At 53.0% G+C, this 26,329-nt stretch overlaps 6 protein-coding genes across 6 annotated transcripts; 4 read left to right on the forward strand and 2 right to left on the reverse strand.

Annotated features, from left to right (window-relative positions):
• Positions 1–20: 20 nt before the first annotated feature.
• AYL99_05632 (60S ribosomal protein L35) lies at positions 21–595 on the reverse strand (the record flags this gene model as incomplete). The annotated part of the gene is made up of 3 exons (XM_018837144.1): positions 21–255; positions 380–525; positions 593–595. The coding sequence occupies 3 exons, from the start codon at positions 593–595 to the stop codon at positions 21–23; spliced, it is 384 nt and encodes a 127-aa protein (XP_018693997.1).
• A 386-nt stretch (positions 596–981) lies between these two features.
• AYL99_05633 (hypothetical protein) lies at positions 982–1,779 on the forward strand (the record flags this gene model as incomplete). Its single annotated transcript, XM_018837145.1, has 3 exons — positions 982–1,041; positions 1,098–1,211; positions 1,276–1,779. 3 exons carry the CDS (start codon positions 982–984, stop codon positions 1,777–1,779), a joined length of 678 nt encoding a protein of 225 aa, XP_018693998.1.
• Positions 1,780–6,460: 4,681 nt separating this feature from the next.
• On the reverse strand, positions 6,461–7,621 carry AYL99_05634 (hypothetical protein; the record flags this gene model as incomplete). The annotated part of the gene is made up of 1 exon (XM_018837146.1): positions 6,461–7,621. One exon carries the CDS (start codon positions 7,619–7,621, stop codon positions 6,461–6,463), a length of 1,161 nt encoding a protein of 386 aa, XP_018693999.1.
• Positions 7,622–8,409: 788 nt separating this feature from the next.
• AYL99_05635 (hypothetical protein) lies at positions 8,410–13,185 on the forward strand (the record flags this gene model as incomplete). The annotated part of the gene is made up of 6 exons (XM_018837147.1): positions 8,410–8,458; positions 8,511–8,686; positions 8,735–9,775; positions 9,856–10,070; positions 10,837–11,414; positions 11,471–13,185. 6 exons carry the CDS (start codon positions 8,410–8,412, stop codon positions 13,183–13,185), a joined length of 3,774 nt encoding a protein of 1,257 aa, XP_018694000.1.
• Positions 13,186–19,518: 6,333 nt separating this feature from the next.
• On the forward strand, positions 19,519–21,844 carry AYL99_05636 (hypothetical protein; the record flags this gene model as incomplete). Its single annotated transcript, XM_018837148.1, has 3 exons — positions 19,519–19,624; positions 19,796–19,894; positions 19,953–21,844. The coding sequence occupies 3 exons, from the start codon at positions 19,519–19,521 to the stop codon at positions 21,842–21,844; spliced, it is 2,097 nt and encodes a 698-aa protein (XP_018694001.1).
• A 1,597-nt stretch (positions 21,845–23,441) lies between these two features.
• On the forward strand, positions 23,442–25,009 carry AYL99_05637 (hypothetical protein; the record flags this gene model as incomplete). Its single annotated transcript, XM_018837149.1, has 5 exons — positions 23,442–23,509; positions 23,567–24,211; positions 24,294–24,527; positions 24,584–24,915; positions 24,972–25,009. The coding sequence occupies 5 exons, from the start codon at positions 23,442–23,444 to the stop codon at positions 25,007–25,009; spliced, it is 1,317 nt and encodes a 438-aa protein (XP_018694002.1).
• Between the last annotated feature and the right edge of the window lie 1,320 nt (positions 25,010–26,329).

Raw genomic sequence — 26,329 nt, forward strand, 5'->3', positions numbered from 1 at the left:
CTGTTGCGGAACCTTTGCCCTTACTCCGCCTTGACAGCATACTTCCGGGCGGGGAAGTGCGTCTGTCTCTTCTTCTGCTTCTCTGTGACCCTGCTGGCATCCTTCTTCGACAGCCGACGGCGAATGGCGCGGGTCAACTTGGGTCGTAGATCGAGGGGCAGGTACTTCTTCTTGGCGTAGAACAGACGGAGTTGGTGGCGCTGGTTGGCGTTGATGACGGTCAGGACGCGGGCGATAGATTTGCGGAGGTCATGTCTATTGTAAAGTCCATGTCATCAGTATTCTCGTTCTCACAACTTCCCCAATGCCAATTTGTTACTTTTTCGAGATCGAAGGGGGGCCATGGTTATTTTTCCAACGGTGTTCGGGGGAGGCATACATTCTTGTCAATTTCGACGAGGCGCCGCCGGCGATCTTCTGCACGCGCAATTGACCTAGCTCGGTCTTGAGCTCGTCGAGTTGTTTCTTCAGGTCGTCCTTGGACTTGCCCCAGAGCTGGCCGGGTTTGACTTTGGCGTTGGTCGACTGGGTCAGATCTTGTCAGCATATATAACGTGGGCGAGGATAAACGGAAGAATGGAGGAATGCGCACCATCTTGGCTGGTAAGTGGAATTGTCGATGTCGAGGTTTGGTTGAGGAGCGTCTGTGTAGATTTCGATGTCGTTGTCGGGTCGCAGGCTGGGAAAATTGTTGTGTGCAAACCCCGATTTCTGCCAAGATTTGATGATCACGTGACTGGACTCCTGGCGGGATCCACTCGCGCCTTGCAGTTCCGCATGCGCTGGCGTGGTCAGGACAAGGTGGGAAACTTCGAGCGCCGATGACTTTCCTGCAACGACGAGATCAACCCATAATTCACGTTGAAATTTTGGCCCTTCATGAGCAACGTGGGAACGATAAGTCTAGTGATGTATCCACGGCTATAGTTGACAGCAGACCAAACGTTGTTCCCTGTCCCCTCCGTAGCCGACGATACTGCAATGGCGACAACGACGGGATGGGCTCAACTTCGTCAACAGATCAGGACGCTGGAAAGCCAGGTGCGTAGGCTCTATTACCTCAAGAGATATACCCTGTGGCCGACTAAACTTGGTAGACCGAAGCTCTATTTCACACCTATTCACAATATGCCTCGACCCCCAATCTCCCCCCCAAACCGTCCGAGGATGAACAAAGGAACGAAGCCGAAATACAGGAGCTGTTGGAAAAGGTGGGAGCTGGTCACCGTCCTTTGCGTGTGCAAAATATTCATTCTAACAGTCTGTCACGTATAGCGTGAAGGATTGGTCTCGCAACTCGCACGCCTCCTCGACTCCGAGAGTGTCCTGAGCACATCCAGCTTGAAACAGAACAATCTCTCGCGCCACCGCGAAGTCCTGGGTGAACACCGCCAGGAACTTCGTCGCCTCAAAAGCTCCATTTCGGAAGCCCGTGACCGGCAACACCTCCTCGCGAACGTGCGCTCCGACATTGACGCATTCCGATCGTCTAACCCGGCCGAGGCCGAGGCCGAGTACATGCTCCAGGAGCGGACTCGACTAGACCAAAGCCACAATGTCATTGACGGCGTGTTGTCCCAGGCATACGCCATCAACGAGAATTTTGGCATTCAGAGAGAGACTCTGGCAAGCATCAATCGACGCATTACCGGCGCCGCGGCCCAAATTCCTGGCGTGAACGGACTGATTCAGCGGATTGGGTCGAAACGGCGGAGAGACGGAATCATTCTGGGGAGTTTCATCGCATTCTGTGTCCTGATGCTGCTGTATTTCAGCTAGGAGCACAAAACAGAGAGAGCACCACTACCGGTCAGATATGGGAGGAAAAAGATCCAGTGGCTGCAAACTCATTCGAGTTCCGGGATTCCATCACCAATGCCCACGATTCAGGGTTTCCTCCAGGCATCCAGCTCACCCATTTCCCTTACCGCCGCCGTTGACGCTGATGGGCCGTGAGAGCCTACTTTTCCAGTATAGCTCAATTCTCAAGAGCATTGCTGGAGAAGATCCGTCGAGCGGTGGCTAGCACTCATGATGTAATGAACGGAAGAGGCAGTAGGTCGTGCATCGAATGTGGGCAACAGCTGAAAGACCTGTGTCCCCATGCACATACGAAACCCAAGTGACACCATCTTCCGGCGCAGTGTAAACTGCATACAAGAATCCAGAGATGAGAATACATCGAAATGGTTTTGCACTTCCCAAAACGGCTCGAGCCCGCAGCAGAGCCAGGATTTCATCAGACTGTGACATATGAGCTGACATCAGAAAGCTGCATGTGTCTTGATCATTTTATCCTGACTGAGAGAATATCGGCAGGGGGGAGTTTCATCATGTTCTTGTAACAGTACTGGTCATGGGCCTGATCGGCGAGCAAAGCTAGCAACACAATTTTCGAAGGTCTGTCAGGTCTATCGGCGCTGTGGAGATGGATTGGGAAATGCTGGTTTCGACATACGGCGTATAGGGTTATTCAACGCAACACACAAATTGTGTGTCTCCTGCCTAGGGCTCTTGAATCGAAATCTCATTGCCTTGTACCATACATACTACATGCACATATTAAAGCATTCCACCAAGACCTCTTTCCTAGACAGGCACAAAGAGAGAGGCCAAACGTCAGAATTCTCACGAGATGTTCCCTTACAGGTGGGCTGGTCCAAGAACGGATGTACTGTAAGGTGAGAGTCGACCAATCGCTAATAATACTGGAACGACAGGCCCCGAATCGCGGGAGATTTCTCTTCTCACCCTGACATTCTCAGCCTTGGCCGTTCATTAAATATGGAGCCTTGCAACACGAACAGAGAGAATGTGCAGGCAGACTTTGTCCTGGCCGGATAACACGGCGCCCCGTCGCCCAGCAGTCGTATTCTCTCTGGGAGCACCCGCATCACCACTCACATCGAGTCTGGTTTTGGGTCTTACCTTTTTTTCCCATCCAATCTCGAGCTTTTCCTTTCCCAACTTAATCGTCCCCGATGCGACCTTGGAAGTTCCCTTGCTTGGAGCTGGGCTGGTCTTGTCTCGTCTTATCTTGTTTTCCTTGCTCCTCCGCGAAAATTTTCTGCTCAAGGCTTGGGATTTTCTTGACTTGCCCGTTCTGTCCTTTCCCAAGGGTGTGTGTTTCCCCCAAAAAATAATGACGAAGGTTTCTCTCCCCCTCTCGATCTCGGTGGTATCAGGATAGGTTTCACTCGTGAACCCACGCCTGTTCCATGAGGAGTCCCCCAATCGACAAGAAAGATGCAATTCACGGCATGGGTATCATGGAACGTTGGATGAGGAATCGACGACGCGCGTTCGTGCACCATCACCACCACCAGGTTCTTTGTTAACTATCCATGTTGGGCTATCAGAGAGGGAAGGGCGTTGGGTGATACGACTACTACTTGCGTCGCCCGCCGCACGCTCGCCCATTTGGCGGTTCCCGGAATAGACACAAATTCTTCCCACCTAGGCACACCTAACCAGATACTATCCGATGACGTTTCCCACCTCTGAGGGAGACATTGTGTTTGATTTCGACGGCTTGCTTGTCGACTCGCAAGGCCTTTTGCTCCTCTGTTCGCTTTGTCCCGGCGACTTCCCGCACGAATGAGAAGACCGCTGGACATCCCTATACGAAGGGCGCGCATGGGGATGCTAGATACGAAGCTCCCCCCTCCCCTCCCTCCCTTGCCTTGCCTTCCCTTCCCGCACTTGTACTCGTAAGCACAGGTCTAGGTAGGGTTTCACAATGGCGAACGGAGGCGGCGGTTTCCCATGGGCTCGGTCAATCGTCCCATGATGATTTAACGAGCACACGTGCGGATTCACAGCAGCCTGTGTATGTACATACTTCCCGCCGGCGTACTACATGCATACTTTGGGACTTGCTGTGGGGGGATTGACTAGACTGACTCCGTGCCACCACATACATACTTTACATGCATGGGAACGAGCTTCCCGCACGCATCCCGTTTGGAAGAATCAGGTTAGGGTACCCTGTAGGAGAACCCGTCGGGAAAAAAAGAACAGGAACACAGGTACGGCTTCTCTCTCGTGGAGAGGAGATCATATGGTTATGCTGTGAGTCGCACTCCGGAATATTCTATTGGCAGACGCTAGGCCCTGGGGATAATAGATGCGAGCGAGAGCGAACACGGAAGGGGGGTTAAACATTCCGGCTGAACTGAGGACCTTTGGGGGGAGAGATACGTAGGGAGAGTAGCATGAGAGTTGCAAGAACGAACGATCAAAGAATATTTCCCGTCCAGCTTTTTCCCTCCTTTGGATCATGAACGTTAGTGCCTCGTGCCGTCGGAAAGAAAGAATGACCTACAGTATGTATTATGACAACCTGCTTGATCCCCCGGGGAGACGGACCTAGAATGGGTAGGGAAGAGCCCTTTTCCCACATCAATGTAAACTTATTGGCAGTGAGTGGCAGTTGACTCGAGGGCCAGAAGGGGGTGAGGCAATAAATCCCGCTCTCCCGGATCGCCTCCTACTGCGTCCTGACTGAAAGACAGACTAGCTACAAGTAGGTGCCCAGTTGCACAAACCTTGACGTCCCTGCAGCCGGCGAGCGATGCGGTGGGGAGGGGGGAAAAGAAGCTAAGGTTCCCTGGAAGTATGGAGGTATGTATGTACTTTAGGTACGAATGGCCGCTTGTTGAGGCCCTGCTTACCTACCTAGGCACCTATGGGTGAGTGGATGTCCTGTATGTATGCGTTATTGTATGCTGGGCGCAGATGGGACTCATGGTCGAACAATACTCCCTGCGCCGGGAAGGGGGAGAAGGGCCGAAAGAAGACGCGGAGATCAAATACATATTATGTATGGTGTTCGATCAATCTCTGCTGGGTCTACAGTACATACATAGGCACGGAGTAGATATGTGATAACTACTACTACGACTGGGACAAGGAGAACAAAACAAGGCGAGGAGGCGAATCCGCAGACGGTTGGGATCTGATCAAGCTACACTTCTCTTCATGTAAGAGTTTTTTCTCTCTCGTTCTCTCTCTCTCTCCATGTGTGTGTCCCTCTTCTTATGCCCTTGCATCTGTGCTTTTTTGCCCCCCTCCCTCTATTCTCGTCAATGGCCCTTGTAGCAGTGGAGTAATTACTCTTATATCTGGCGATTGGCTTGAAAAAATAAAACAAGAATAATCCAATTCACCTTTTTCCGAGTGGACCGGGACGTTCTACCATCTTTTTTGGACGAAGATCCTGTCCACCTTAACCAATCTATTCAATACACCCTTTATTCGGGTGGTTTCCCCCTTCCATCTTGGCCCTGGAAACAAGCCGAGCATCCTGCTCAATTCTGCAGTTATTAGAACTTCTTGATTCGCCTCGCCGAAAATCAATCCATTTGCCGCCACATATTTGCCTTTGCTCGTCTTGGGGCGACACTGTTGACATCACGACATATTGCTTGCTCTTTCTGTCCGCCCATTTGTGAGAATACTTCGGTGCGGAAGTGCAGACCCGTTCTCCATTGTGTGGTCTGGACTTGGTCCACCGTCAACGTCATAACAAAGGGAACAGAAAAAAAAGCAACAAAACGCTCGACTGTCTTTGTGGCTGCAGCCGTCCTTGCCAGAAGCCACCACGGAATTTCTGCATTTGAATCTGCGGGCTGTCACAAGAGAACAATGGGCAAAGGCGTGCGCCGAAATCTGTGAGACAAAGTCGACGCGGAAGGGCAATCCGCACGGCGAGAGCAAACCATCGCCTTAAAGGATATGGAAGATCAATCTCTTCAGTCCTTCTCAGCCGAAGAGTCAACCTCAGAATCAACCTCAGACGGGAAACCACCTGTTCAGACCCCCAACGACAACAAGAAGCCGATTCATCTTTTCCAAACATATTTTGAAGGCACAGGGCGATAGGTGTTGCAATCGTTGTCAACGCTCACCGGATCACCTAGCGAATCAACCTGTCGCGATTCTCCCCAATCTTTTCAACCTCTTGCCCCCCACAAAAAGCACCGAAAATATCTCTGGCCGTCTCCCAATCGCTTCCTTCCAAATTTCCATTCCCGGACAGATTTCTCGAACGACATGTGCATATACTACACCTACCACTTCAGCTGCTGTCCCGGCACAGCCAGGCCAGCACCCTACTACGTCCACTCCATGTGCGACAAAGCCTCAAATCGTAACAAATTCCCTCCAAGAACCGGCGGAGTCAAAGGGATGGATCTGAAGAAATGCAAGGTTCAGCATGAGATCCTTGATGGGGCTGAGGCAGATCAGCCGTGTCCGAAGTGTGGGTAAGTATCAACCTTACGAGTCTTCGTAGGGTAGTGTCGCATCACCTGCGCGTCCCATGGAGCGACGAAAGTGCTGATGTTCTTGCAAACAATTTAGGATGAGACCGGAAAATTGCGAGCAGTAACGCAAGCAATGTATGAATGTTATGACGAATCAAGGAGGTTTTCGGTGGCGATCGCCTTTGGTGTTAGAATCAGGTTGTGATGGCTGAAGGTTTCGCATTACCCTTGTTCATAGTAGCTGTCGACCTATCGATCTCGGGCGTTGGGACTCTTGGTTTTGGGATAACCGACTTGGGGCGATTTGATGTTGTTTGGGAGGCTGTCTGTCCCAAATTTTGTTCTTCTTGAAGCAGTCTCCGAACTGCAGCATTCAGACCTTCCACTTCACCCTCCCAGGCATGACCACTCCCTGCCCATCGGATTTTGCAGCTCGAGTCCACCAGATATACATATCCAACTTGAGAGTTGAGTAGACCGATCGCGTCGCGCACCTCATCATTGAGTCCGCGTCGAATATCGCGAGGCAATTTGATCATGAAATACTTGTTCCAACGTTCTTCTGGGATGGTCTGCCTCAAACGTTTGCTAAACATCTTTACGAGCAGAGCACGAACCCAGTCGCCCTGGAGGTTGATATCCACCCGCTGCAGTCGGCCGTTGCTTTCTTCCATCATTTTGTTCAGTTCCGGATTACTTTTGAGACTGATGAAGGTGTCAACTTGTTCTTCTGCCCAGTGGCCCGACTGCATAGCTATAACGGAGACCTTGCCCATAAGGATCGGAGTAGTGTCTCGTCCTCCTTGAGGTCCGTCACCTTCGGCGGCCAGTGTTCGGCCCCAAATATTGGGGAAATAAAGAGCCTTTTCGCGCTTGAATAAACGAGGATTTGAGACAAAACTCTTTCCCTTGAAATGATCAACTCGTCGCCATTCTTGAAAATAAGGTCGGAAGAATGTCCGCAAGTATACCCGCCGCCGCTCGAGAGCCTTCTCGTAGCTTGTGAAGTCTTCGTGTCTTTCGCGGAGAGTGCGATTGTCAATGGGACTGTTTTGGCCTGGTCGTGGGGGGTGTTCGAGACCGAGTGGGCGGGCTAGGGCCGAGGGGGTGAATTTCTCGCCGGTCACTCCTCGTGGAATTGGAATCCTCGAGATAGCAGACAGATTTTCGGGGTTTCGGTCCAGGCCGACGTGGAGGGGAATGGTGGGTTTCTTGATTTCGATTCGGGCTTTCTCCGTCGTAGGTGAATTCGAGGTTGAGGCTCTGCGAGACACATTTTTAAGTCGGAAAGCGCAACGGCTATGGGGGCGCAATGTGAGAGAGATGAAAAGACTGAGGACGTCTTTGCGACTCATTCTGCGAATTGCTTGTGGTCGAATTTACCTCCCCGCTGACCACTCCCACACTGCAATTCGTGGACTTGAGTATGGATGTGTACTTGTAGATCAGCATTGAGCTCCAGCGCAATTGCAAGCTCTCTACAAAATCATGGCTTGGCATCATGTGACAGCGCGTCGATATCGTGTCCCGCCGTGAATGGGCACAGGAACAAAGGAACAACGGCTCGTCCCACCTCACCCCGCCTTGATTCGCCATTGTGTCCGCTGTCACTGTCACGCAGTCAACTGTGAAGTCATGTTCTTGTCACTTCCTGCGCCGCATCTGGCCATAATATATATAGCGCCTGCGTCCACGAAGGACAAATCCATGTCGCCAGCGACATATTCCAAAGATGCTGTCCTCCGAGGAGAAGAAAGAAAAAGATCAGTTTTTCAAAGACTTGTACCGCCTGGACAGCCTTGACGATGGAGAAAGCGAAACGGAGCTGAATTTGCCATGGCAGCCCCCCAGACGAACTTCCCTCATGTGCAATACCGGAGCACTTAGCACTGATCCTACCCGGAAAACAATTGACTACGGCAGACATGGACAGAAGAGGAAGTTGTCACAAACAATTCTGCCGCACGAGAAAGACTCAGAAGTGCAACCTTTTCGCCCTGGGTCATTCTCCCAGACACCAATCCCATCCAAGACGAAGAAAGCCCCTCGGGTGAAAGGAAACGTGACAGACCTTTCAAATTTAGAGGCACGAATGAAAGGATCAGGCTTCCCCAGATTAAAACCCCTACCAAAACGGGTCAAGATGCGAAGCATCCCTCCTGATCAACAGATCTTCAAAGGACTTGTTTTCTGTGTGTTCAAATGTCCGATGGGCGCCCTTCAATTGGCTGATACATAGCACAGTTTTCGTCCCCAATAATGATGATGACTCGGGGACGCGCATTCGCATCCACCAAGCAATCCAATTTGGCGCTCAGTGGGCACATGAATTCTGGGAAGAGGTCACACATATCATCGTTACTCAGGACGATCTCGATAAGACAGGTGTTGCCAAATGCTTCCCGTCCAAGCAGATACCAGTTCGTGACACCTTTGTATCATAATTGCTGTACTGACAATATACTTAGAAGGGTCCGACTCTTCTGCGACAGAGATGGCTTCTTGAGTGTTGGAGGTCTGGGTTTCTCGTCGAAACGCACTGGGCCCGCTTCCAGGTAGCAGGCTCAGATATCGTGCCAGAGACCGGCTGCGGTCATGTTCCACCTATCATCAACAATGGAAGAATCACGCACGGCTCAAAGGTAGATAGACCGCTCGCGAATGCCAGTGAAACAAGCAGCGGCATTAAGCTTCAGCGGGTATCTGGACGTGAGACCAAGGATCTGAAGCCCGAACCCAGAGGCAAAGTGGATCATGATGCCCTTGAGATTGCCATACGTGATGTCCAAAAAGGCGTCGATCCGCCACCAGACTTTGACTCTGACGAAGACTCTGGGAATGGTGATGGACTCGTATCCCGGTCCAGGCTGGAGCAAAAGCGCAGCAACGAAAAGGCTCCAAAGAAGAACGCGGGGTTTCTGTGTATGGAACGCCATGATGGGGGAAGCCGTAGCGAGAACGCGAATGCTGAGACCATGGAGAAGCTACAAAAAATGGCAACCTCTTATGACCAGACTGGAGATCAATGGCGGACCAGGGCTTTCCGGCAAGCCATAGGAAAGCTTCGAAGGCAGGGTCAGATGATTCGGACCAGTCATCAAGCTCGAGCTATAGGGATCGGCGAGAGCATTGCAGTACAGATCGAAGAGATTGTCTCTACCGGAAAGTATAAACGCCTTCAGTATGCTCAGAATGACCCAAGAAACCAGATTATCAAACTCTTCATGGGTGTATATGGCGCTGGCGAGACGACCGCAAAGAAGTGGATCGCGCAAGGCTATCGATCCCTGGATGATGTCTATCAGAAAGGCGAATTGACTGCAAATCAGCGAGTGGGTATCGAGCACTATGAAGACTTCCAGCAGAGAATCCCTCGCGGTGAGGTCGAGCAGCACGCCGCCATTGTAGAGAAAGCACTCAAGGCTGCAGATCCCAATTTTCAGTTGATCATCGGAGGCTCTTACAGACGAGGCAGCAAAGATTCAGGGGACATTGACTGCATCATTTTTGTAAGTTCCCCTTTTTCCAAATCATCTTGTTGTTCAGAAGAGCACTTCGGGCACGCGGGTAAGGCTAACAGAGATAGCAGATGCCCGAGGCTGGTATTAGCCATATCCGCACCTTGATGCTGCATAATGTTATTCCTGGTTTGATGGCTCAAGGATTCTTGAAAGTGGCACTTGCTGGGGGCCATCATCCGAATGACGATTCGTCGAAGTGGCATGGCGCTTCCGCCTTGCCGGGCTGCGATATTTGGCGGAGGATCGACTTCCTCTTTGTGCCTTGGACTGAGCTTGGAGCAGCGTTGATCTATTTCACGGGGAACGACCTATTTAATCGGAGCATCAGACTCCTGGCAAGTCGAAACCAGATGAGATTGAATCAGCATGGGCTATTCAGAGATGTTATGAGGGGACGTGGGCGACAACGAATCAATGATGGGACATTGCTCGAAGGGCATGATGAAAGGCGGATTTTTGAGATTTTAGGGGTCCCATACCGACGACCCGAGGAAAGGAACGCGTGAAAACTAACAAGACTTGATGGCAGGTAGTCATGGCAGTCTTGTCCCCATCATTGATGCCTCTTCGCATGATCAGGAGTGGAGAGAAATGACGTGCCTCCCACAATCCAGGATTTCGGAACATGCACACAAGCGTGACCTTGGCGTGAGCTTGGCGCGGGAGTAGCCGACAGCCAATAGACACCGCGACTAAATTCTTCACCGCCCTGCTTTTCCAACACCGCCTAAACAGCCGCAAAAATTCTGCCAACATTTCCTGTTCTCTACAGCCTCGTAAACAATTCGAAACAATTTCATCGCTTCCTCACCGTTGTCGTGTTCGAATGTTCTATACTGGTCCTAGCTCACGTCTTAAACGAGGCTGTGAGCTGGGTCTGGCACCATTCAATACCACCTTGTCTCCTTGTCGCATCATTGTCCACTGCCTGTCCAACCCCGTCGTCCGCTTTCTGCCCACCAGCGGAGACACTCAGTCATCAGCCAATCTCGTGAGTCGATCTTGATCCACGCGACATCATGCAGCCAGGCCGTACTGACTATCCTCAGGCAAGGATCGGCAGAATCCCTAATCATGGGACGACGTCCTAACCCGCTGATGGCGGAGTTCTTCGAACGCGGATCCAAAATTGGTGATGCCTCGAACCGCTATCAACAGACCTGTAGACGATGTGGGGAGCTCTTTTCACGAGGGCGCAGTGAAGCCATGGTCAGCCATTTGACCAAAAAGTGTCCAGCTATCTCTAACTCTGAGCGCGCCAAAATCATCTTGCGGCTTCACGATCTCGTCCTCCCCGATGTCCACCCGTACATTGACCCGACCTTCAACCCTGAGACATCTGAGAACGATGAAAGAGCGACAGGTCAAGAAAAGAGCGGTAACACTGTCGGGCTGCCCCTGAGTCGGAGTAGACAAAACTTCGACGGCTTGAATGTTCTAGCTGAAGCTTCTCGTCGCGTCGATATTAATGCACGAGGTAACGCCGTTTCCATCCCTGAAGACCCAAATGGACAACACGACCAAATTCTACGGCCACAAGAGGACGCCGCACTTGATCCTCAGCTTCAGGCAGGCGCCTATGCTCACCCTCTCCTGCATGGTGATGGTACAGATGTTCAAGATAATGGTTCGTCTCCCTTGGATTTGTCGTTTACCAGGCGGACACTGATCTAGACTGCTTAGCCTTCCCTACTAGTACGCCCGAAAGCTTGCCGTCACTCTACCATTACATTGGCAATCTACCTCCAGCTCCCCAAGGTGGTTTGGCTGGTCTTCCACTTGTCAGCACCCATCCGCAGGATCTCTCAACGATTGCGGCTACAGCAAATGCGACAATTGATAACGGCTCTATCATGCCTACTGACCTGGACATGTCGGATGATGTCCCCTCCGCACTTCTTGGAGGCCTTAATGAAAATGGCTTCCCCTCTCAGGGTCGACAGCGATTTCCCTGGCCAGCAATGCTTGGGACACAGCCAATGGAGCCACTGAGCATTCCTACTCCGACGCAGCCTATCCATGCAACAGATCTCGTGCCGATTTCTTCAAGGACAACTGATGGTCTACCGTCCCAAAATGTGGTGTCTACAAGCCAACATCTCAGACCACTTGCGATGAATCCGAATGGACGACCCTCTCAACTCTCTGACAATGCGGAAGCGCCGAAGCCCAAGGTCCGTGGCAGATTTGCACCTGACCGCCGTAAGGAAGTGCGCTTGCTTCGAAAAGTGGGCGCATGTTTGCGATGCCGCATGCTTAAGAAGACGTGCTCTCAGGAGACACCGTGTCAAACCTGTGCCGCGATTGAAAGCCCTCGTTTGTGGAAGAATACGTGTATGCGAACGAGACTTAACGATGCCTTTCCACTCTATTTTGTTCAGCTTCATGGAGTTCTGGCCTATCGAGAAATGAACACCTTGAAGACTCGAGTCGCTTTGACGCCACTTGCAGGAAAGATCGACTGTTTCCACTTCGCGGACAAGAAGCTCGTACTGAAGGGCCTCCAAGGCGAGTACACTGGGCCGGCTCCCGTCGGTGATGGCACCCAACAGCCTTCTGACACTGAAGTTGTGATCGTTGCGGAGCTTGACACAGACGGTCTACTGCCGAAGGTCGAACGATATCTTCACGCAACTGCTCCAAAACTTGTGGATCAAGAACAGTCTCCTGTGATGCAGGCCAGTCTCCAGATTGCTCAGATTATCCAACAACTACAACAAAGCAGCGTCCCTGTTGACAAGCAGGATAATCTTGTCTCAGATGTCATCGAACTATGGGCCGCTACGTCAATGCTCATTGACGACAAGTTAAAAGCTCAATTCGCGATAAACAGCGGTCTTGACAATGAGCGGGTTCCAGTCAGTGAGACAACAATGGCGGCTTCTTATCGCGTGTTGACTCTACAATTTCGAGCGGCGATTGAGAAGCGCGCCAACGCCGTCTGCAAAAGTGCCATGAATCACTTCGAACAGCGAGTCTTATCTCGCCGCAAGAGCGACAATTTCGAAACATTTTTGGTGGCATTCATCCTGCTCAATTGTGTAGAGCGCATGTGCTGGCTGTTCCGACGCTGGGATGGGAATCGTGAGGTGATTCATTGGCCCCTGGACCAACAACCAGGATTTTATGCAGATAGGGGTGAGGCTCTTGCGCAGACGATCCAAATGCTAATCAACTTGCGACAATTGGAGCCCAAAATCACAGTCGACCTCCATTCTGACGCGATTGTTGCTTGCAACAGCGATGACACTGCTCTTGCTGAATGGCTTTCAGTCGCAGGATTCAATAAAGAGCTCGTGGCGCAATTTGGACGAGCCGAGTTCGACCCGGAAGATTGTCGATCCCTAGATGGAACTCTGTCCGCGCGATTGCTGCAGCCCCAAGGTCTTGCAGGTTGACAGATGTCAAAGGCTCCTTGTACCCATCGACGTACCAAGTTTCATGAACGGCGTTGGAAGTGTGAATGGACGGAATTGTATCAACAACAGAGCGATTGCTGCTATGTATTGGCATTGATGAAACATGGGACATTGTGGCCTTGTCGCACATATGAGTGCAAGATTCTACGAACGCGTTGGTGAACGTGAACCCAGCCACAGGTGGAAATTTGTCATTACGATGCGAGAAAGAGCTGAGATACCCCAGGTGTGCACATTTAAACCCGAAAACCCCTTGGAAGAACAAAAAAAAGAGCACAAAATCAGATGCAGAGGCACCCTATTCGCATGGCTGAAGTCCAGCAGCGAGTAACTGATCAAGAATGAATGGCTGTACAGGTTGACAGGACCAATTCGAAGTGGAATCGAGCATTCGGAGATTGAATCAGGATTACGAATCAGGGCAGGACTCAAGGAGGCAGGCTGCGTTCTGCCTGGCATGACTTGTCGCACCGTGTGCTGTGCTCGTAGCTTAGATTCTCCTTGTCGCGTTGGCTTCATCCATCACTTGGCCCACCAATTTCTGGGAAGTGCCCTGTCACTGAAACACTCTTTCAATAATAATGATGAGTCTGATTGTACACATGAAACAGACCGCAAGGGGCCACGGTCGGTCCGGGACTCAGGGATTGTGGAAGACTCCTGCCCCTTTGTTCTTCTGCATCTTTGTCCTCCTTGACCTGCGACGCTCCTAGTAAATCCCGGTTGACTGTCGTTGGTGTCACGAACCTCAAAGCTGGGAACGCCCAACCCCCCGAGAGCCAATCGGCGCGCCGAGACAGAAAGATTGAACCACAGGAGATCAAACCCACGATGTGAAGCACAAAGACAAGAGGCGAGGTTGGAAAGTGATACAGAGTCTGATATTTCAGGGCGGCGTGGCAACGGGATGGAGGAGATTAAACGGAGGAATCTACACGCCGACGACGACACAAAACATCGTTGGACAGCACACCAGGCTACACAACCTTTTGGGGGGGAGGGGGCACCGATCTTGCATGGCCAAATGCACGTCAATCACAAGGACTAGGAGCAAGGTGGTGGCCGCTGCAAGTGCGGCTCGCATCGTCTCTTCCGCGGCGTCACCACGCCGATGAGGCCCAGCTCCTCCTGCCCTGTTCCGGGAGGGTGTCGAAGAGGGTCACACCAGAGATCCAGCATGGAGCAGCCTAGCTCACTGGGTCGTTCCGCCACCCTCGTCTCGACGTACAGCCTCCAATATCAAGCCAAGGTGTCATGGTTGTGATGAGCATGGTCTCTCCTCTCTCACCCACACTACGAGGAGAGGACGCCCCAAGCTCCGACTGTGTGTAAGAGAGCGCAGAACGTGACAGGACGGGTGCCTCGAAATTGGGATGCAGCTAAAAGCAAGAAGTCAAACCGGGCTAAGCCATCATCCACCACATGGTGGTGGGATGGTGTTTGTGCCTATTGCTCTTCTCTAGGCCTGGTGCTAGGTAAACCAGGGTCAGGCATTATGGTTGTTGAAAAACTCACGCACAACGCCGATCGGACTCGCTTGCTGTACGAGTACCTAGCTGCTGAAGGCCACACCACCAGGATTAAGAACCAGCACACATGGGCAAGCAAGCCTGGGGCGGGCCGAAGAGGGTCCCCCAGACAGCGTTGATCTTGGGTGATTCCCAGGCCGCTAAGGCTCGCCCGATCAGCGAGTTGCAGGTGGCTCGCCTGGACCCAGTGACAGTTCCTTAAAACCAATCGCTAAAGGGTGCGTTAGACCTTCTCATGCTCGAATCTGGTGTTTCTGAGCTTGAACCAGAGTATCCAACTTCAATCAACCACAATCTGCAGACCTTCCGCCAGTGCTGGGTTTCAATGCCCTTGGCCATTCACAGTCTCTCCAGTCATAATCGCAAGAATTCCTCCTGATATCATGTTACTCCCGATAATTCTCAGTCACTCGAGGGAGCTTCGGGGACTATGCTCATTCAGTCTAGTCGCGGACCCCATGTTTTCGAGGCTGCACGCGCAAGGGAGCAATTCTGAATGTTGATATTTCCAGAAACAAATCGTCTGAAGCACTTCGGGGTGAGCGAGCCGTGAGCTTCCATCTCATCCCGATGCTCACACCGCCTGTCAGAAAGTTTCGGCCCAAACGACCACTACTGTCACGAGGGGGAATCACTGATCCTATCCTGTCGAAGATCTGGGCCGTCTCTGCCAGGTATATGCCTGGTATCGGTTCACTCTGCCACCAACAATGGTTGATTCGCCAAGCTTGCGTGATCGAGACTGATGTCGAAATTTTGCAGAATGAGGTAGGCATTTTTGCTTTGATGAGTGCCCAGTTAGCCTCATTAGGAAGGGGATACTTCTGCAATCATGTCGCGTCTACTGACGCCCAGATGTGCCCTTGTCAGATGTAAGGCCAAGTGCGAAGGACCCAATGGCTAGGCAGCGCTGGAGCTGAACGTCACGACGCTCGGGCCACCAGGCGCTTTGATGATTCTGTCAGAGTTCAGCTGAGTTTCGAGGCACCATGGCAGTCGCCTCAGACATGACAAATTTCGCGCTTGTCTGGGTGAAGGCGGCCTCAGAGAGTATGATTCGTCAGGGAGAAGTAACATCGCAAGGAGGAGAGCCAGAAATCCCTAGTCTAGTCTATGAGCAGACAGATTCATGCCTGTAAAAGCAACGCCACCGACACGACGAGGAAACAAACATGTTTCCCAACGGCGAGACTCCACGGCTGGATCTTCGAAGAAACGCCAGTAGGGATAAAGATAACAGTAAGCACAAATACGGCGGAGAAGACAGCCGTCTGGGACGCCGGTCTTCTTCGGGTCGACAGTAATATGAGCATACCTACATACTTCTTCAGTGTCAAACAGGATGAGGTAAAGTATCAGACCTGGGGCAAAGCAGCCTGAGCCGACGGGCATGGGCCAGTCAGAATGGCAGCAGGACAGATTCCTGAATGAGCACTGCTTCCGTGGAGCATCCGCTCATGGGCTTACACAGTACTTGGTACGGAAAGGGTCACTCAGAGGACGTTCGGTGGCTTGGGTCAGAAGCCGCTCTAGCCAGGGAAGTTCGTGTGGAGGCGTTGCACGACGAGGAGCGTGTGGAGGTGCCGACAGGGTAGTGGGTGCAAGGTCGAGAGCTGAATGGTTCGAGGATGGTCATGGGAATCTTGGAGCGATTGGCCAATGGTATCAGCTGACAGATGTTTTGAAGGTCACTCGCCGACACGATGGCGGCCAGAAACCTGGAAAGGCTCGAGTCAGAGCGCCGGACCTTTGCGCTCTTTGGGAATCGACGATACCCGGAGGGAAGGGATAGCCTAGCGATGGCTCAGAGCTTCGCTGGGATTTGCTAGGGCCATATTATGATGAGTGGATGGTGCTGCTAGCTGGTCGCTGTGACCGAAGGAGAAGGGAGCCATGGATAGACATTTCCGCCACGAGACAGGGGTCTGAAGGTTGCTTCATGGAGGGGCAGATGACCTGAGATGCCGGAACGAGGACGGGGCGTCGCAAGCTGAATGGTGGGATGCCACGGCAGGCTACAATGCGATGAGGGCATGAGCGCCAAAAAAAAAGAGAGAGGAATGGATCTAGCTCGCGTTATGCTCTCTCAGGTGGCTCGTTCGCCGGCACAAGCCTGAATTGAGGATCCGAAAGGATAGCAGTCGTGTTGGAAGCATTCTTGAACGGCGATTGAGTTTTGGGAAAGCATCGGTGGATGATGAAAGACACCCAATAATGGGAGCCTAGTCAGAGTCAATTGGAGTCATTAGAGTCATCACCTCTTCTAGCCCAAGACCTTGTCCAGTCCACCCGAGGCCATAGCGCCCATGGGAGCCCACAGCGCCCGCCGCGCCCACCTGACTGCCTGACTGGGTGGACCCCGGGTCCTCGCCGGAAGCTCTCATACTGTCGCTGTGGCTGTTGGCTGCAGCACCCGAGTCAGTTCAGTGCCCACTGCCCACGAGCACCAGGCTCGCCCCTCTTCTCACCCAGAAGTATGTATACCTACAGTAGGTAGCGAGTACGCGGCCCTTGGGGATGCTCGGAGTCCCTGGGTATCTAGGTATCTAGGTAGGTACTGTAGCTACCGCCTGAGCCTGGATCGATGAGGTACCTGGTAGCCAAGGCAATGCCCGAGTGTCGTGTGCATGGAAAGGTTTATCTACGCTGCCCAGCAAGAGGAGAGCGACTACCAAGTCTGCAGAAGTTGACGTACGTCGTATATCAACGAGAGGCAATCACCCCTGTTCCCTGCATTGCTGTCCAGTGCCCGGCCTTTTCTCCCTTCGACTGCTATTCTAAACTCCTCTTGTTCCACTCCTACCCCCCAAAGTTCTAGTTTAGTTAAACCCACCCTGGTCGCATGTGCCGCCTAAACCGTATCTCGCTCCTTGCTGCATTCAATCGCACGCTGCCGTGCCCGCTGCTGCAGGAAAGCATCTGCATATGCCACCCGCGCGCACGAGCATCCATGCACGCCCGCACTTTGGGTAGCCCTTACGACAACCAGCCAGAAGAACCCAGAGGTACGAGGTAATAGGTAATATAGTTGCTCTGTGTATGACAATTTGATTGATACCATCATCCTATCCTCTGACTCCTGCCTGACAGACTCTAATCCCCACCAGTTCCCCGACTCGACCATCGATCCAAACCTCGTGTCGCTCTTGTCCCTCACTGGCGGTCCTGCACCGAGTAGTATTGGCTGACTGCTTCTCACTCACACACCCTCTCGCTCTCCCCGCCACCCTCCCTCTCGACATTTCCTCCGTCCTTCCCACCTCTTTCGCCCTCTGGCGCCTTGTCTGGCTGCACATCTCCCGCACATCTTTGCTGCGAGGCTCTACTCTTGCCTATCCAATGTGATGCAAAGCATTTCAGCCCTCTACCATCGAATCAATACTCAAATCATCAAGAAACCGTTGGCCTCGTCCTCGCCGATTTGACCACTGCTCACTTCAGCTCTTCGGCTCCCAGCCTAATCGCCTAGCTGCCCCGGCAGTACTGCGGAAATACCTCAAAACATCAACCCCCCCAAAAGTGTATCGAGTTGGTCCAGTCGAGAGATCCACCTGGCCTTCCAATGAGTGCAAGGATACCGAGATACCCTAAACCTCTTTGCCGGGCACCCACCTGGGACGCCCGCCTTAAGCTTAGACACTCTCGCACCAATTCCTGCCTGGCTTGCCGCAAGTAAATGTTCTAATCGGTCATCCCCCAAAGTGCCCGTTCCTACATACAGTCAAGGGTACACATCAACCATTGATCCGACTTCCCTTGTCCCAGAACCACTAACTTACCATCAGCCATCAAATCAAGCCGTCATCTCATCCAGTTCCATTTTTATCCTCCAGCATCATCATTCCTCAGTCTGATCGCACATTCCCCAGATTTCATCTCCATCCAACCGTCATCAACCGCCCGGGTTCGGTTCACAAATCGAGTCCAACGTGTCATCAACTGGTTTATCGCCACCACTAAACTGCGCGTCCCTAAGCCGCCCAAACCTCGAGTCTCCTCGGCAAAAAGTCGTCATTTTACGAACACACTGTCCATTTTGGGCGGGGGGACCACCAATTTTGACAGACCGGCCTTGCCTAGACACAGGGAGGGAACCGAGGAACCAGTCAGCGAGAGGTCGGTGCGAGGAGGCGACAGAGAAGAAAAAAAAAGAGGGAACAAACCATTTCTTGACTTGCATTTGCAGGCCCCGAGCGCCATCTCCCGTTCTTCTCTTGTACTTCCGCACCTTGCGACACGCAGCTGCACAGATCAAAAACCCTCAACCCACCCACTGGCCGACCGACTGGCGTAACCCGTAAACCGGCCGACCAACAGCGCCTCTTTTTTGGCACAAGAGCCACTACTGCCACACTAAACACTCCCCCCAGCTCGAGCTGCATCCTTTGCCGTCCACCTCCACCAATCTACCTCCCGCCGCGGCCTCTCATTCCAGCATAACCCTCGTCATCCTCGCTAACTTTACTTTTGCTGCACGCCTGCAACCGTGCTCTGCACCTGTGCACGCCTTGCTTCCCGCGCCTGTCTTTCTGCCCGTCGCCGTCGCCATCCTCGTTGCACTTCAATATTCCTGTTGTCGCACATTGCTCAAGAGGCGAGCAGCGGAGGCACTGATCAGACGCAGGCACCCTCCCTCACCCTTGAAGTCTGGGTCACCCGGCTCTGTGCTGCCTGGCAGCTCCTGGCGTGCTGATGCGGGTGCAGAGCCTGCGCATCATCATCACCACCATCTTCTCTCCCACCACCACAACCACCACCACCATTTCATCGCCGCGGTGCTGAAATGTCCATTTATCCACCTACTCGTCAGCCTACAAATGCTCTGAATGGTATCGGCGACATGAGCGATGGTGCAGGAACCATCGATCCTGCAGCTTTGAACGCTAGTGGTATGCCTTTTTCTATTGGCTTCCCCAGCCCGACCACTGGGAACATCTCTCGACATGCGTAGAGCAACGGCGTCACCCATGGATGAATGGGGCGCATCGCCGACCTGACTTGAGTCTTCCTGTGTCGAAATTCTCTGTCGCGTGCCTTCACTGACTGCTGCTGCGCAACAGGTGGATTGACACAGTCATCGGCCGAATCAGGCCCGCGCGGCATCAAACGAAGCAGATCTCCCGAACACTATGGCGAGTATCATCCTGGCGATGATGATGGTGAGTCGCGATGCAGCTTTGGGAACGCGTCGGAATGTGCTAACAACCCCACTACCAGGCCCGCGCAAACGCGGTCGGCCGTCGAAAACACCCCGAACGTCTGGCGACTTTAGTGCCAGCGCCGATGCTCTCCCAACACCCTCCAGCCAAACGTCACCAGAGCTGAACCAGACGCCCAGACATCAAGGAGGGCCCCAAGCAGCAGCCTCCAGGCAGGTGCAAGCATCACCGCCGCGTGCCCTCGCCAAAACGACCCTCAAAGCACTACCGACGGTGAGGGACCACACCAGCGATGTGCTGCAGCCCGAAGGCGACGAGTATATACCACGCGAGTACGACGAGGCAGGCGAGAAAAAGATCGACCAACTGGGCTACCTTCGAGGTGGACGGGAGTACAAGATCAGGACATTTACCCTCCCGGGAAGGGGCGAGAAGTTGTTCATGTTGGCAACGGAATGCGCGCGTCAACTGCAGTATCGAGACTCGTATCTTCTCTTCAACAAGAACCGGTCTTTGTTTAAGATCATTGCCAGCGTCAAGGAGAAGGAAGAGCTGGTCAACCGCGAGATCCTCCCTTATTCGTACCGGTCGCGTCAGATCGCTGTAGTGACGGCGCGCTCGATGTTTCGTCAGTTTGGCAGTCGCGTCATCAAAGACGGCCGAAGAGTGCGAGACGATTACTGGGAAGCCAAAGCGATCAAGCAAGGATTCACCGAACAAGATCCTGCTGGCGAAAAGCGACCCGGGGCCCAAAGAGCCCGAGAAGCGGCGGCTCAAGACCAGTTGAATGCCCGCGCCAACGTCGCCGCGGCCTACGGTGACATTGTCTATAGCAATGGCCCGGGCTACGGCGCTGTGCAGCCGCCAGCCCTTCATGCGGGGATTGCATCCACCATGGGCCAAATGGCCTCCTTCGACCCGGCCTATGAGTCGAGGTACAAGGACATTGTGCGACCGAGACACGACATAACCGGCCCGCCATATCAGGATCTCACTCGAGCGAGTTCCGACGTGGAATTAGCCAGCCAAGCCAGTCACGCAGCCGAATACAGCAAAACTATCAACCAACAAAACCGATACCGGCGAGGGCTTGTCGAAGACTACTGGCGCCGACCACATGAGCCGCCTATTTCAACACCTCCACCAGCGGAAGCTGAGGTCGCGACGACGGCCCATCCGTTTACGTCCCCGAGGTTCAATACGAGCGACGTCCCGTCGACTCAGCCCAATTCCATGTCGCATCCTTCCCAGCCTCTGCCGTCATCGATGAATCCTCCTTCCTTCCCCCATCAACAGCCTCCCATCCAGTCACCCGTCCGCCAACCCAATCTGCAGCAACCCTTCTCGCGGGAATCATCCCAGTACACCCCTCAACACCCAGGTTATCAAAGATCGTCGTCCAGTCACTCCATCTCGCAACCTGGCTCTCAACAACAGCCATTGCCTTTTGGAGGTGGAGGCTTCCCTCACACTATCAACCCACAACAACAGCCGCCACCGCCGCAATCGCAGTCGCAGCAGCAACAGCAACAGCAGAGCTGGGGAGCCCCTCCACCGCAGCCTCACCAGTCACCGGCTGTTCATCGCATGACGACACCTCAATTCTCGCCCAGCTTAGCACAAGGACAAATTCCTTCGCCTTTACCGGGCGGCACACATGCCAGTCCGTCCCCTCATCCGCAACAAATGCAGCCACCCCAGATGCCATTGCTCCACCATCAAGGGAGTTCTGGTGGGATCGGCGGCCAGCAGCTGTATGGGCCTGGAGCAGGACTGCAGGCGATCAACAATTCTGCCGGATATGGCGCTCTCGGCATTGGCCAGAGAGGCATTTACCCCATGGGCGGGCAAAACCAGTTTATGCAGCCTAATCCCCAACATGGGCAAGGATGGCCTGCTCCACAGAACCAGGGGCAGGGAGGTGGACAATGGACCCAAGGGTTTCAGTAGGGCTTTGACAGAGTCAAACGCTTTGAAGGGGAGAGAAAGCAGACAGCAGACCAAAAAAGGTTTGAGGTTGATCATCGAAGAGGCGATCTCCTCTCTTCTAACACGCATCAGTTGGACGGGTTCCGACTCTACTCCTGAGATTTGTACACTCAGTTCTTTGGTCGCCACCTGGATCACAGGACAGCACAGGACAGTGGCAGCACAGTCGGATATCTTGTTCTTGGGGGTTCGAGTCATGAAATGCATCGGAGGGGGGTGTTGCATAGCGAGGCGGGCATACGAGAAATCTTCGGGGGTCCGGACTGCTGAGCAATTCATGTTGGGAGGGTGCATAGTGAAGCGCATGGATAGGAGCGGGATGCATATGAAAAGGTGGCCAGCGAACACCAGTGGACTCTTTTCTTCGGGGGTTTCATCTTGTTTTCCCTATGCTTTTTACTGATCATCCCTTTGGTACCAGCTCTTTTGTTGGAGGACAGGCACAAGGACCGGGACACGTTGGGTGTTGAATCGGGGTTCATGGCTTCGTTTCTTGCTCCACACCAGGTATCCGGGGGTCTTGGTTCTGTGGTCTTTGTTTCCTCCTGTATTATCATTCGGCACTTGACTCCCCCTTTGCCATTGTCTGATTTCTTGGTTTGTTGCATGTGAGGGATTCTCATGGCATTGGGTACAAGGGGTGTGAACGGATGGGAAACAATGTTGCGAGTTCCGTGTTTGGTTCGACCTCTATCTACATAACAGTTTTAATTTGTGAATTGAACATCCCAGCTTAATGGTGGAAACATACAAATTCCCACGATCCATGGGCATGATCGAGCTGTCAAGGTGAGGTTGGTGTAGACCATTTCCCATTCTGGCTCTACGAGCAGCAGAGAATACTGGTGACGCCCTTTTCTATCCACTCTCTCTTCAGACTCATTCACATCCAAACAGAAGCAACCTCTCAGAGATCAACTCTACCTGCCGAAAAGAGCAAGGACGGCAATAAACTTCGGCCCCAGTGGTGCCAGCAGTTGGACACCGGATCCATGACTTTCGAGGCAAGACAAAATCTTTCCAGTTGTTCGGGCCGGCTGGAACAAATCTGTACTGGCGGCCATGTGTAGCGATTTGTTGCTAGGCGTCCTTCCACTACACTCACGATGCATCTCCCAAGGCTGTCTAGAGGGCATACATACTACAGTGTACATGGCCGTGGGGTCAAGCTCACCAGCTTTATCTGCCGAGCCAAATGGCCCCACGAGCGGGCGCGCCGTGGCACACTCACTCCTGATCGTGTGAAGCCTTGTCTCTCGACATCGAGCCACACATGCCGCCTTCATTAATTGACGGGGCCTGCATGGTCGCTTGTGATTTCAATTTATTCCAAATTGTTTTCTCTCGGTCAGCCTCCCAGCGTTTCCCACCGTTCCCGATCCGAAGGTGCACGACAGAGAGACGGTTTCTCGCTTTTGCCCCCCTATCACCCAACCAGATCTCAAGGACCCTGGCCATTCAGATTGGAGCAGTGTTGGAGGGTTGTACGTCGCGAATATCTCATCTCTAATAAGCTCTTGATCGACAAAGCGTTGCTCGAAAGTTGACTATAGCACCCATGGGGGTGGCTTCGAGGGAGAAACACTATGCTCGGGCGAAGATTCCCTTGAAGGTGATTATAATAGGGTGGGTTCTACGGTGTAAATCTACGGGAGACAAAAAGCTGACGGGTCGACTCTCCAGAGCGGGCATTGGAGGTCTGGCTGCAGCATTGGCCCTGGGGAAACGAGGCCACGATGTCCACATTATCGAGTTTGCTCCCGAGATCCAGGAGGTTGGAGCCGGGATCCAGTGTGCACCGAATATGCTTCGGATCCTGGATCGGTTGGGAGCAGGTGCCAAAGTTCGACAAACCGGTGTTGCCCTTGGTGCTATCCATATCCTGCGTTGGCAGGGGGGATCTCTACTAGGCAGCGTTCCAATTAACCAGTCCCACGGCGAGCAGTTTGTCGTGCATCGTGCGGATCTGCAGATGGCTTTGCTGGAGAAGGCTTTGGCTCTCCCCAATGTGAGACTACAGACCAACACAAAGGTCGAAAACGTGCAGTTCAGCCCGGCGGCGGTGGAACTCCAGGACGGATCCACGATCTATGGAGATGTGGTGCTCGCGGCCGACGGAATCAAATCAATGGTCCGTGCGAAGATCCTGGGAGACGACAAAGACGTCGCCATACCGACTGGGGACGCGGTCTTCAGGGTCGTCCTCACGAGAGACACCTTGAGCAAGCACCCGGATTTGATGCCTTATATCGAAGAGAAGAAGGCAATCCGATGGGTTGGACCCGGGAGACACATCATTGCCTATCCTGTGCGGAACCATGAAATATAGTAAGTCTATCTTGCGAAGCCCGGCGGGTATATCGAAGGATCATTCTTGAAGATGATTGGAAACAGGCTGACCACCACCCAGCAATATGGCACTTGCTCACCCTGATCGTGGTCGAGTCGATGAGAGCTGGACGACCGTCACATCAAAGAAGAATCTGCTGTCAGAATACGAAGGCTGGGACCCAAACCTGATCAAGATGTTGAACCTCGTCCCAGAAGGGGACGTTTTGGAGTGGAAACTATGCATGCACATGCCTCTTCTCCGATGGGTCAGAGGGTCGTGTGCGTTGCTGGGAGATGCATGCCATCCTATGTTGTAAGTCTTCGTCCCTCTTGTTTGTTCTAGGGAATGTAATCCTTATGTTTGTACAGACCATACGTTGCTCAAGGAGCTGCCCAGGCCGTGGAAGACGCGGCCTCACTGGGAGTGGTCCTATCCTCAATATCATCCAAGGATGAAGTCCCCGCGGCGCTTCAAGCATACGAGAAGGCGCAAAAGGCGCGAGCGGAGCACATCCAACAATCCTGTCTGACGACAAGGGCTGCTCTTCATCTGCCGGACGGTCCCGAGCAGGAAGCCCGGGATCAGAAATTCAAGGTTCTGTCCTCAGGGGGCTCTAACGACGATAAATGGGGTGATCCGGAGATGCAGAAATTCCTCTGGAGCTGGGATGCCGAAGCGAAGGCAGAAGAGGCTTGGAGAGGTAGGTGTCCTATTCCACCAAAGTGATCCCGAGTCCAAACGCTAACTGGTCACCAGATATGAAGCGTGAGTCGAGCACACAGAGCCGGCTATGATCCCAAGGGTCGAATCAAATTCTGAACAGCTAGCGATGCATTCTTTGTTGCACTGCATGGTTGTCTGGGACATCGCAGAGTTCGTTCTACTGACCAATCCAAGCGATGGGATGCATAGATAACCGACGGTTTTGTGGATAGAGATATATATACATTCCTCGCCTATACATATAGTATTGAGTCTGCCCGATTTTAGGACCACGTTACCTTCTTAAAATTGCTTGCAACTTATTCACCACCAGCAAGAAATGACACAGTCAGACGCGGGATTCCAATGTGACTGGTGCAGCTCCTGCGCAGCCAACTGTGCCACTGTCTCGTCAGACGGCACCATTTATTTTTCAAGTTTGGCCTGCTGGGAGAAAGGACAAGGATCCGGTGGCATCGCCTAACTTGGTGGCAGCTTCCCACGCGCCTATACGAATATGATGCGGTGCATGTTCATGCAGCATTAGCCTGGGAAGGGACATTTTTCGGGCACCCGAACGTGGGAGACAGACATGTGGCAATCGGACGATCGGAACACACAAAGACTCGAAAAAAAAACGCCCCAGCTGGTGTGTACCTCGCTGTACGAGTTAGGACACCTCTACTCGGTACGAGGACTCACTTCCACAATATGTTCTGTGTTGCTCGGCATCTGAATGATGGGATAAGTCCCCATCCGATCTCCTCACCCATCACATCGACGCTACCTTGATTGCACACATGGGCTTGCCGGATTGTCCACGAAACTCAAACAATGCGGTCTGGACACAAGACGGGGGGCTATGTCAATGACCCGTTCGACCAGGTGGCAACGGGCAAAGATGGGCACAAGGAACAGACCGACAACGGGCAGTCCTGCACCGACGATCCAGCACATCCACGTTGCTGGTCGATCCAGAATCCTTCACGCTTGTTCTCGTTACGTCCAGATCCTGGGCTCGAGTTATCATGGTGCCGTCACCTAGCGCGTCCCTTAGGCTGGAGATGCCGGGAGCCCGCTCCTCGACGGCCAAACCAGCTGGGATAGGTCAAGATGCCCAGCCCAGGCTACGAGTCAGCTATCGCCATGCCCATCCCAAGACTGGCGTATTTCCGGGGCGAGAGAGCCCCATGACATTTCCCTCTCTGCCTTTGCTTCGGGCAGTGGAGACCCCGCCCTCGTCGCCCCACCGATGCTTCCCTGAACAAGCTTAACAGGTACACAAAGAGGCGGAGGAGGACCCCGGCGAGTGGAAACTGGGACCTGTTCGACGGAGGGTGGGAGGCAACGGTGGCTGGCCCCAGAATTAAAAAAAATATGGCCGTGTGGGAAGATCTGTGCTTCATTTATGA

Source organism: Fonsecaea erecta, assembly GCF_001651985.1.
Source record: "Fonsecaea erecta strain CBS 125763 chromosome Unknown Scaff4, whole genome shotgun sequence".
NCBI classification, from domain to species: Eukaryota; Fungi; Ascomycota; class Eurotiomycetes; order Chaetothyriales; family Herpotrichiellaceae; genus Fonsecaea; species Fonsecaea erecta.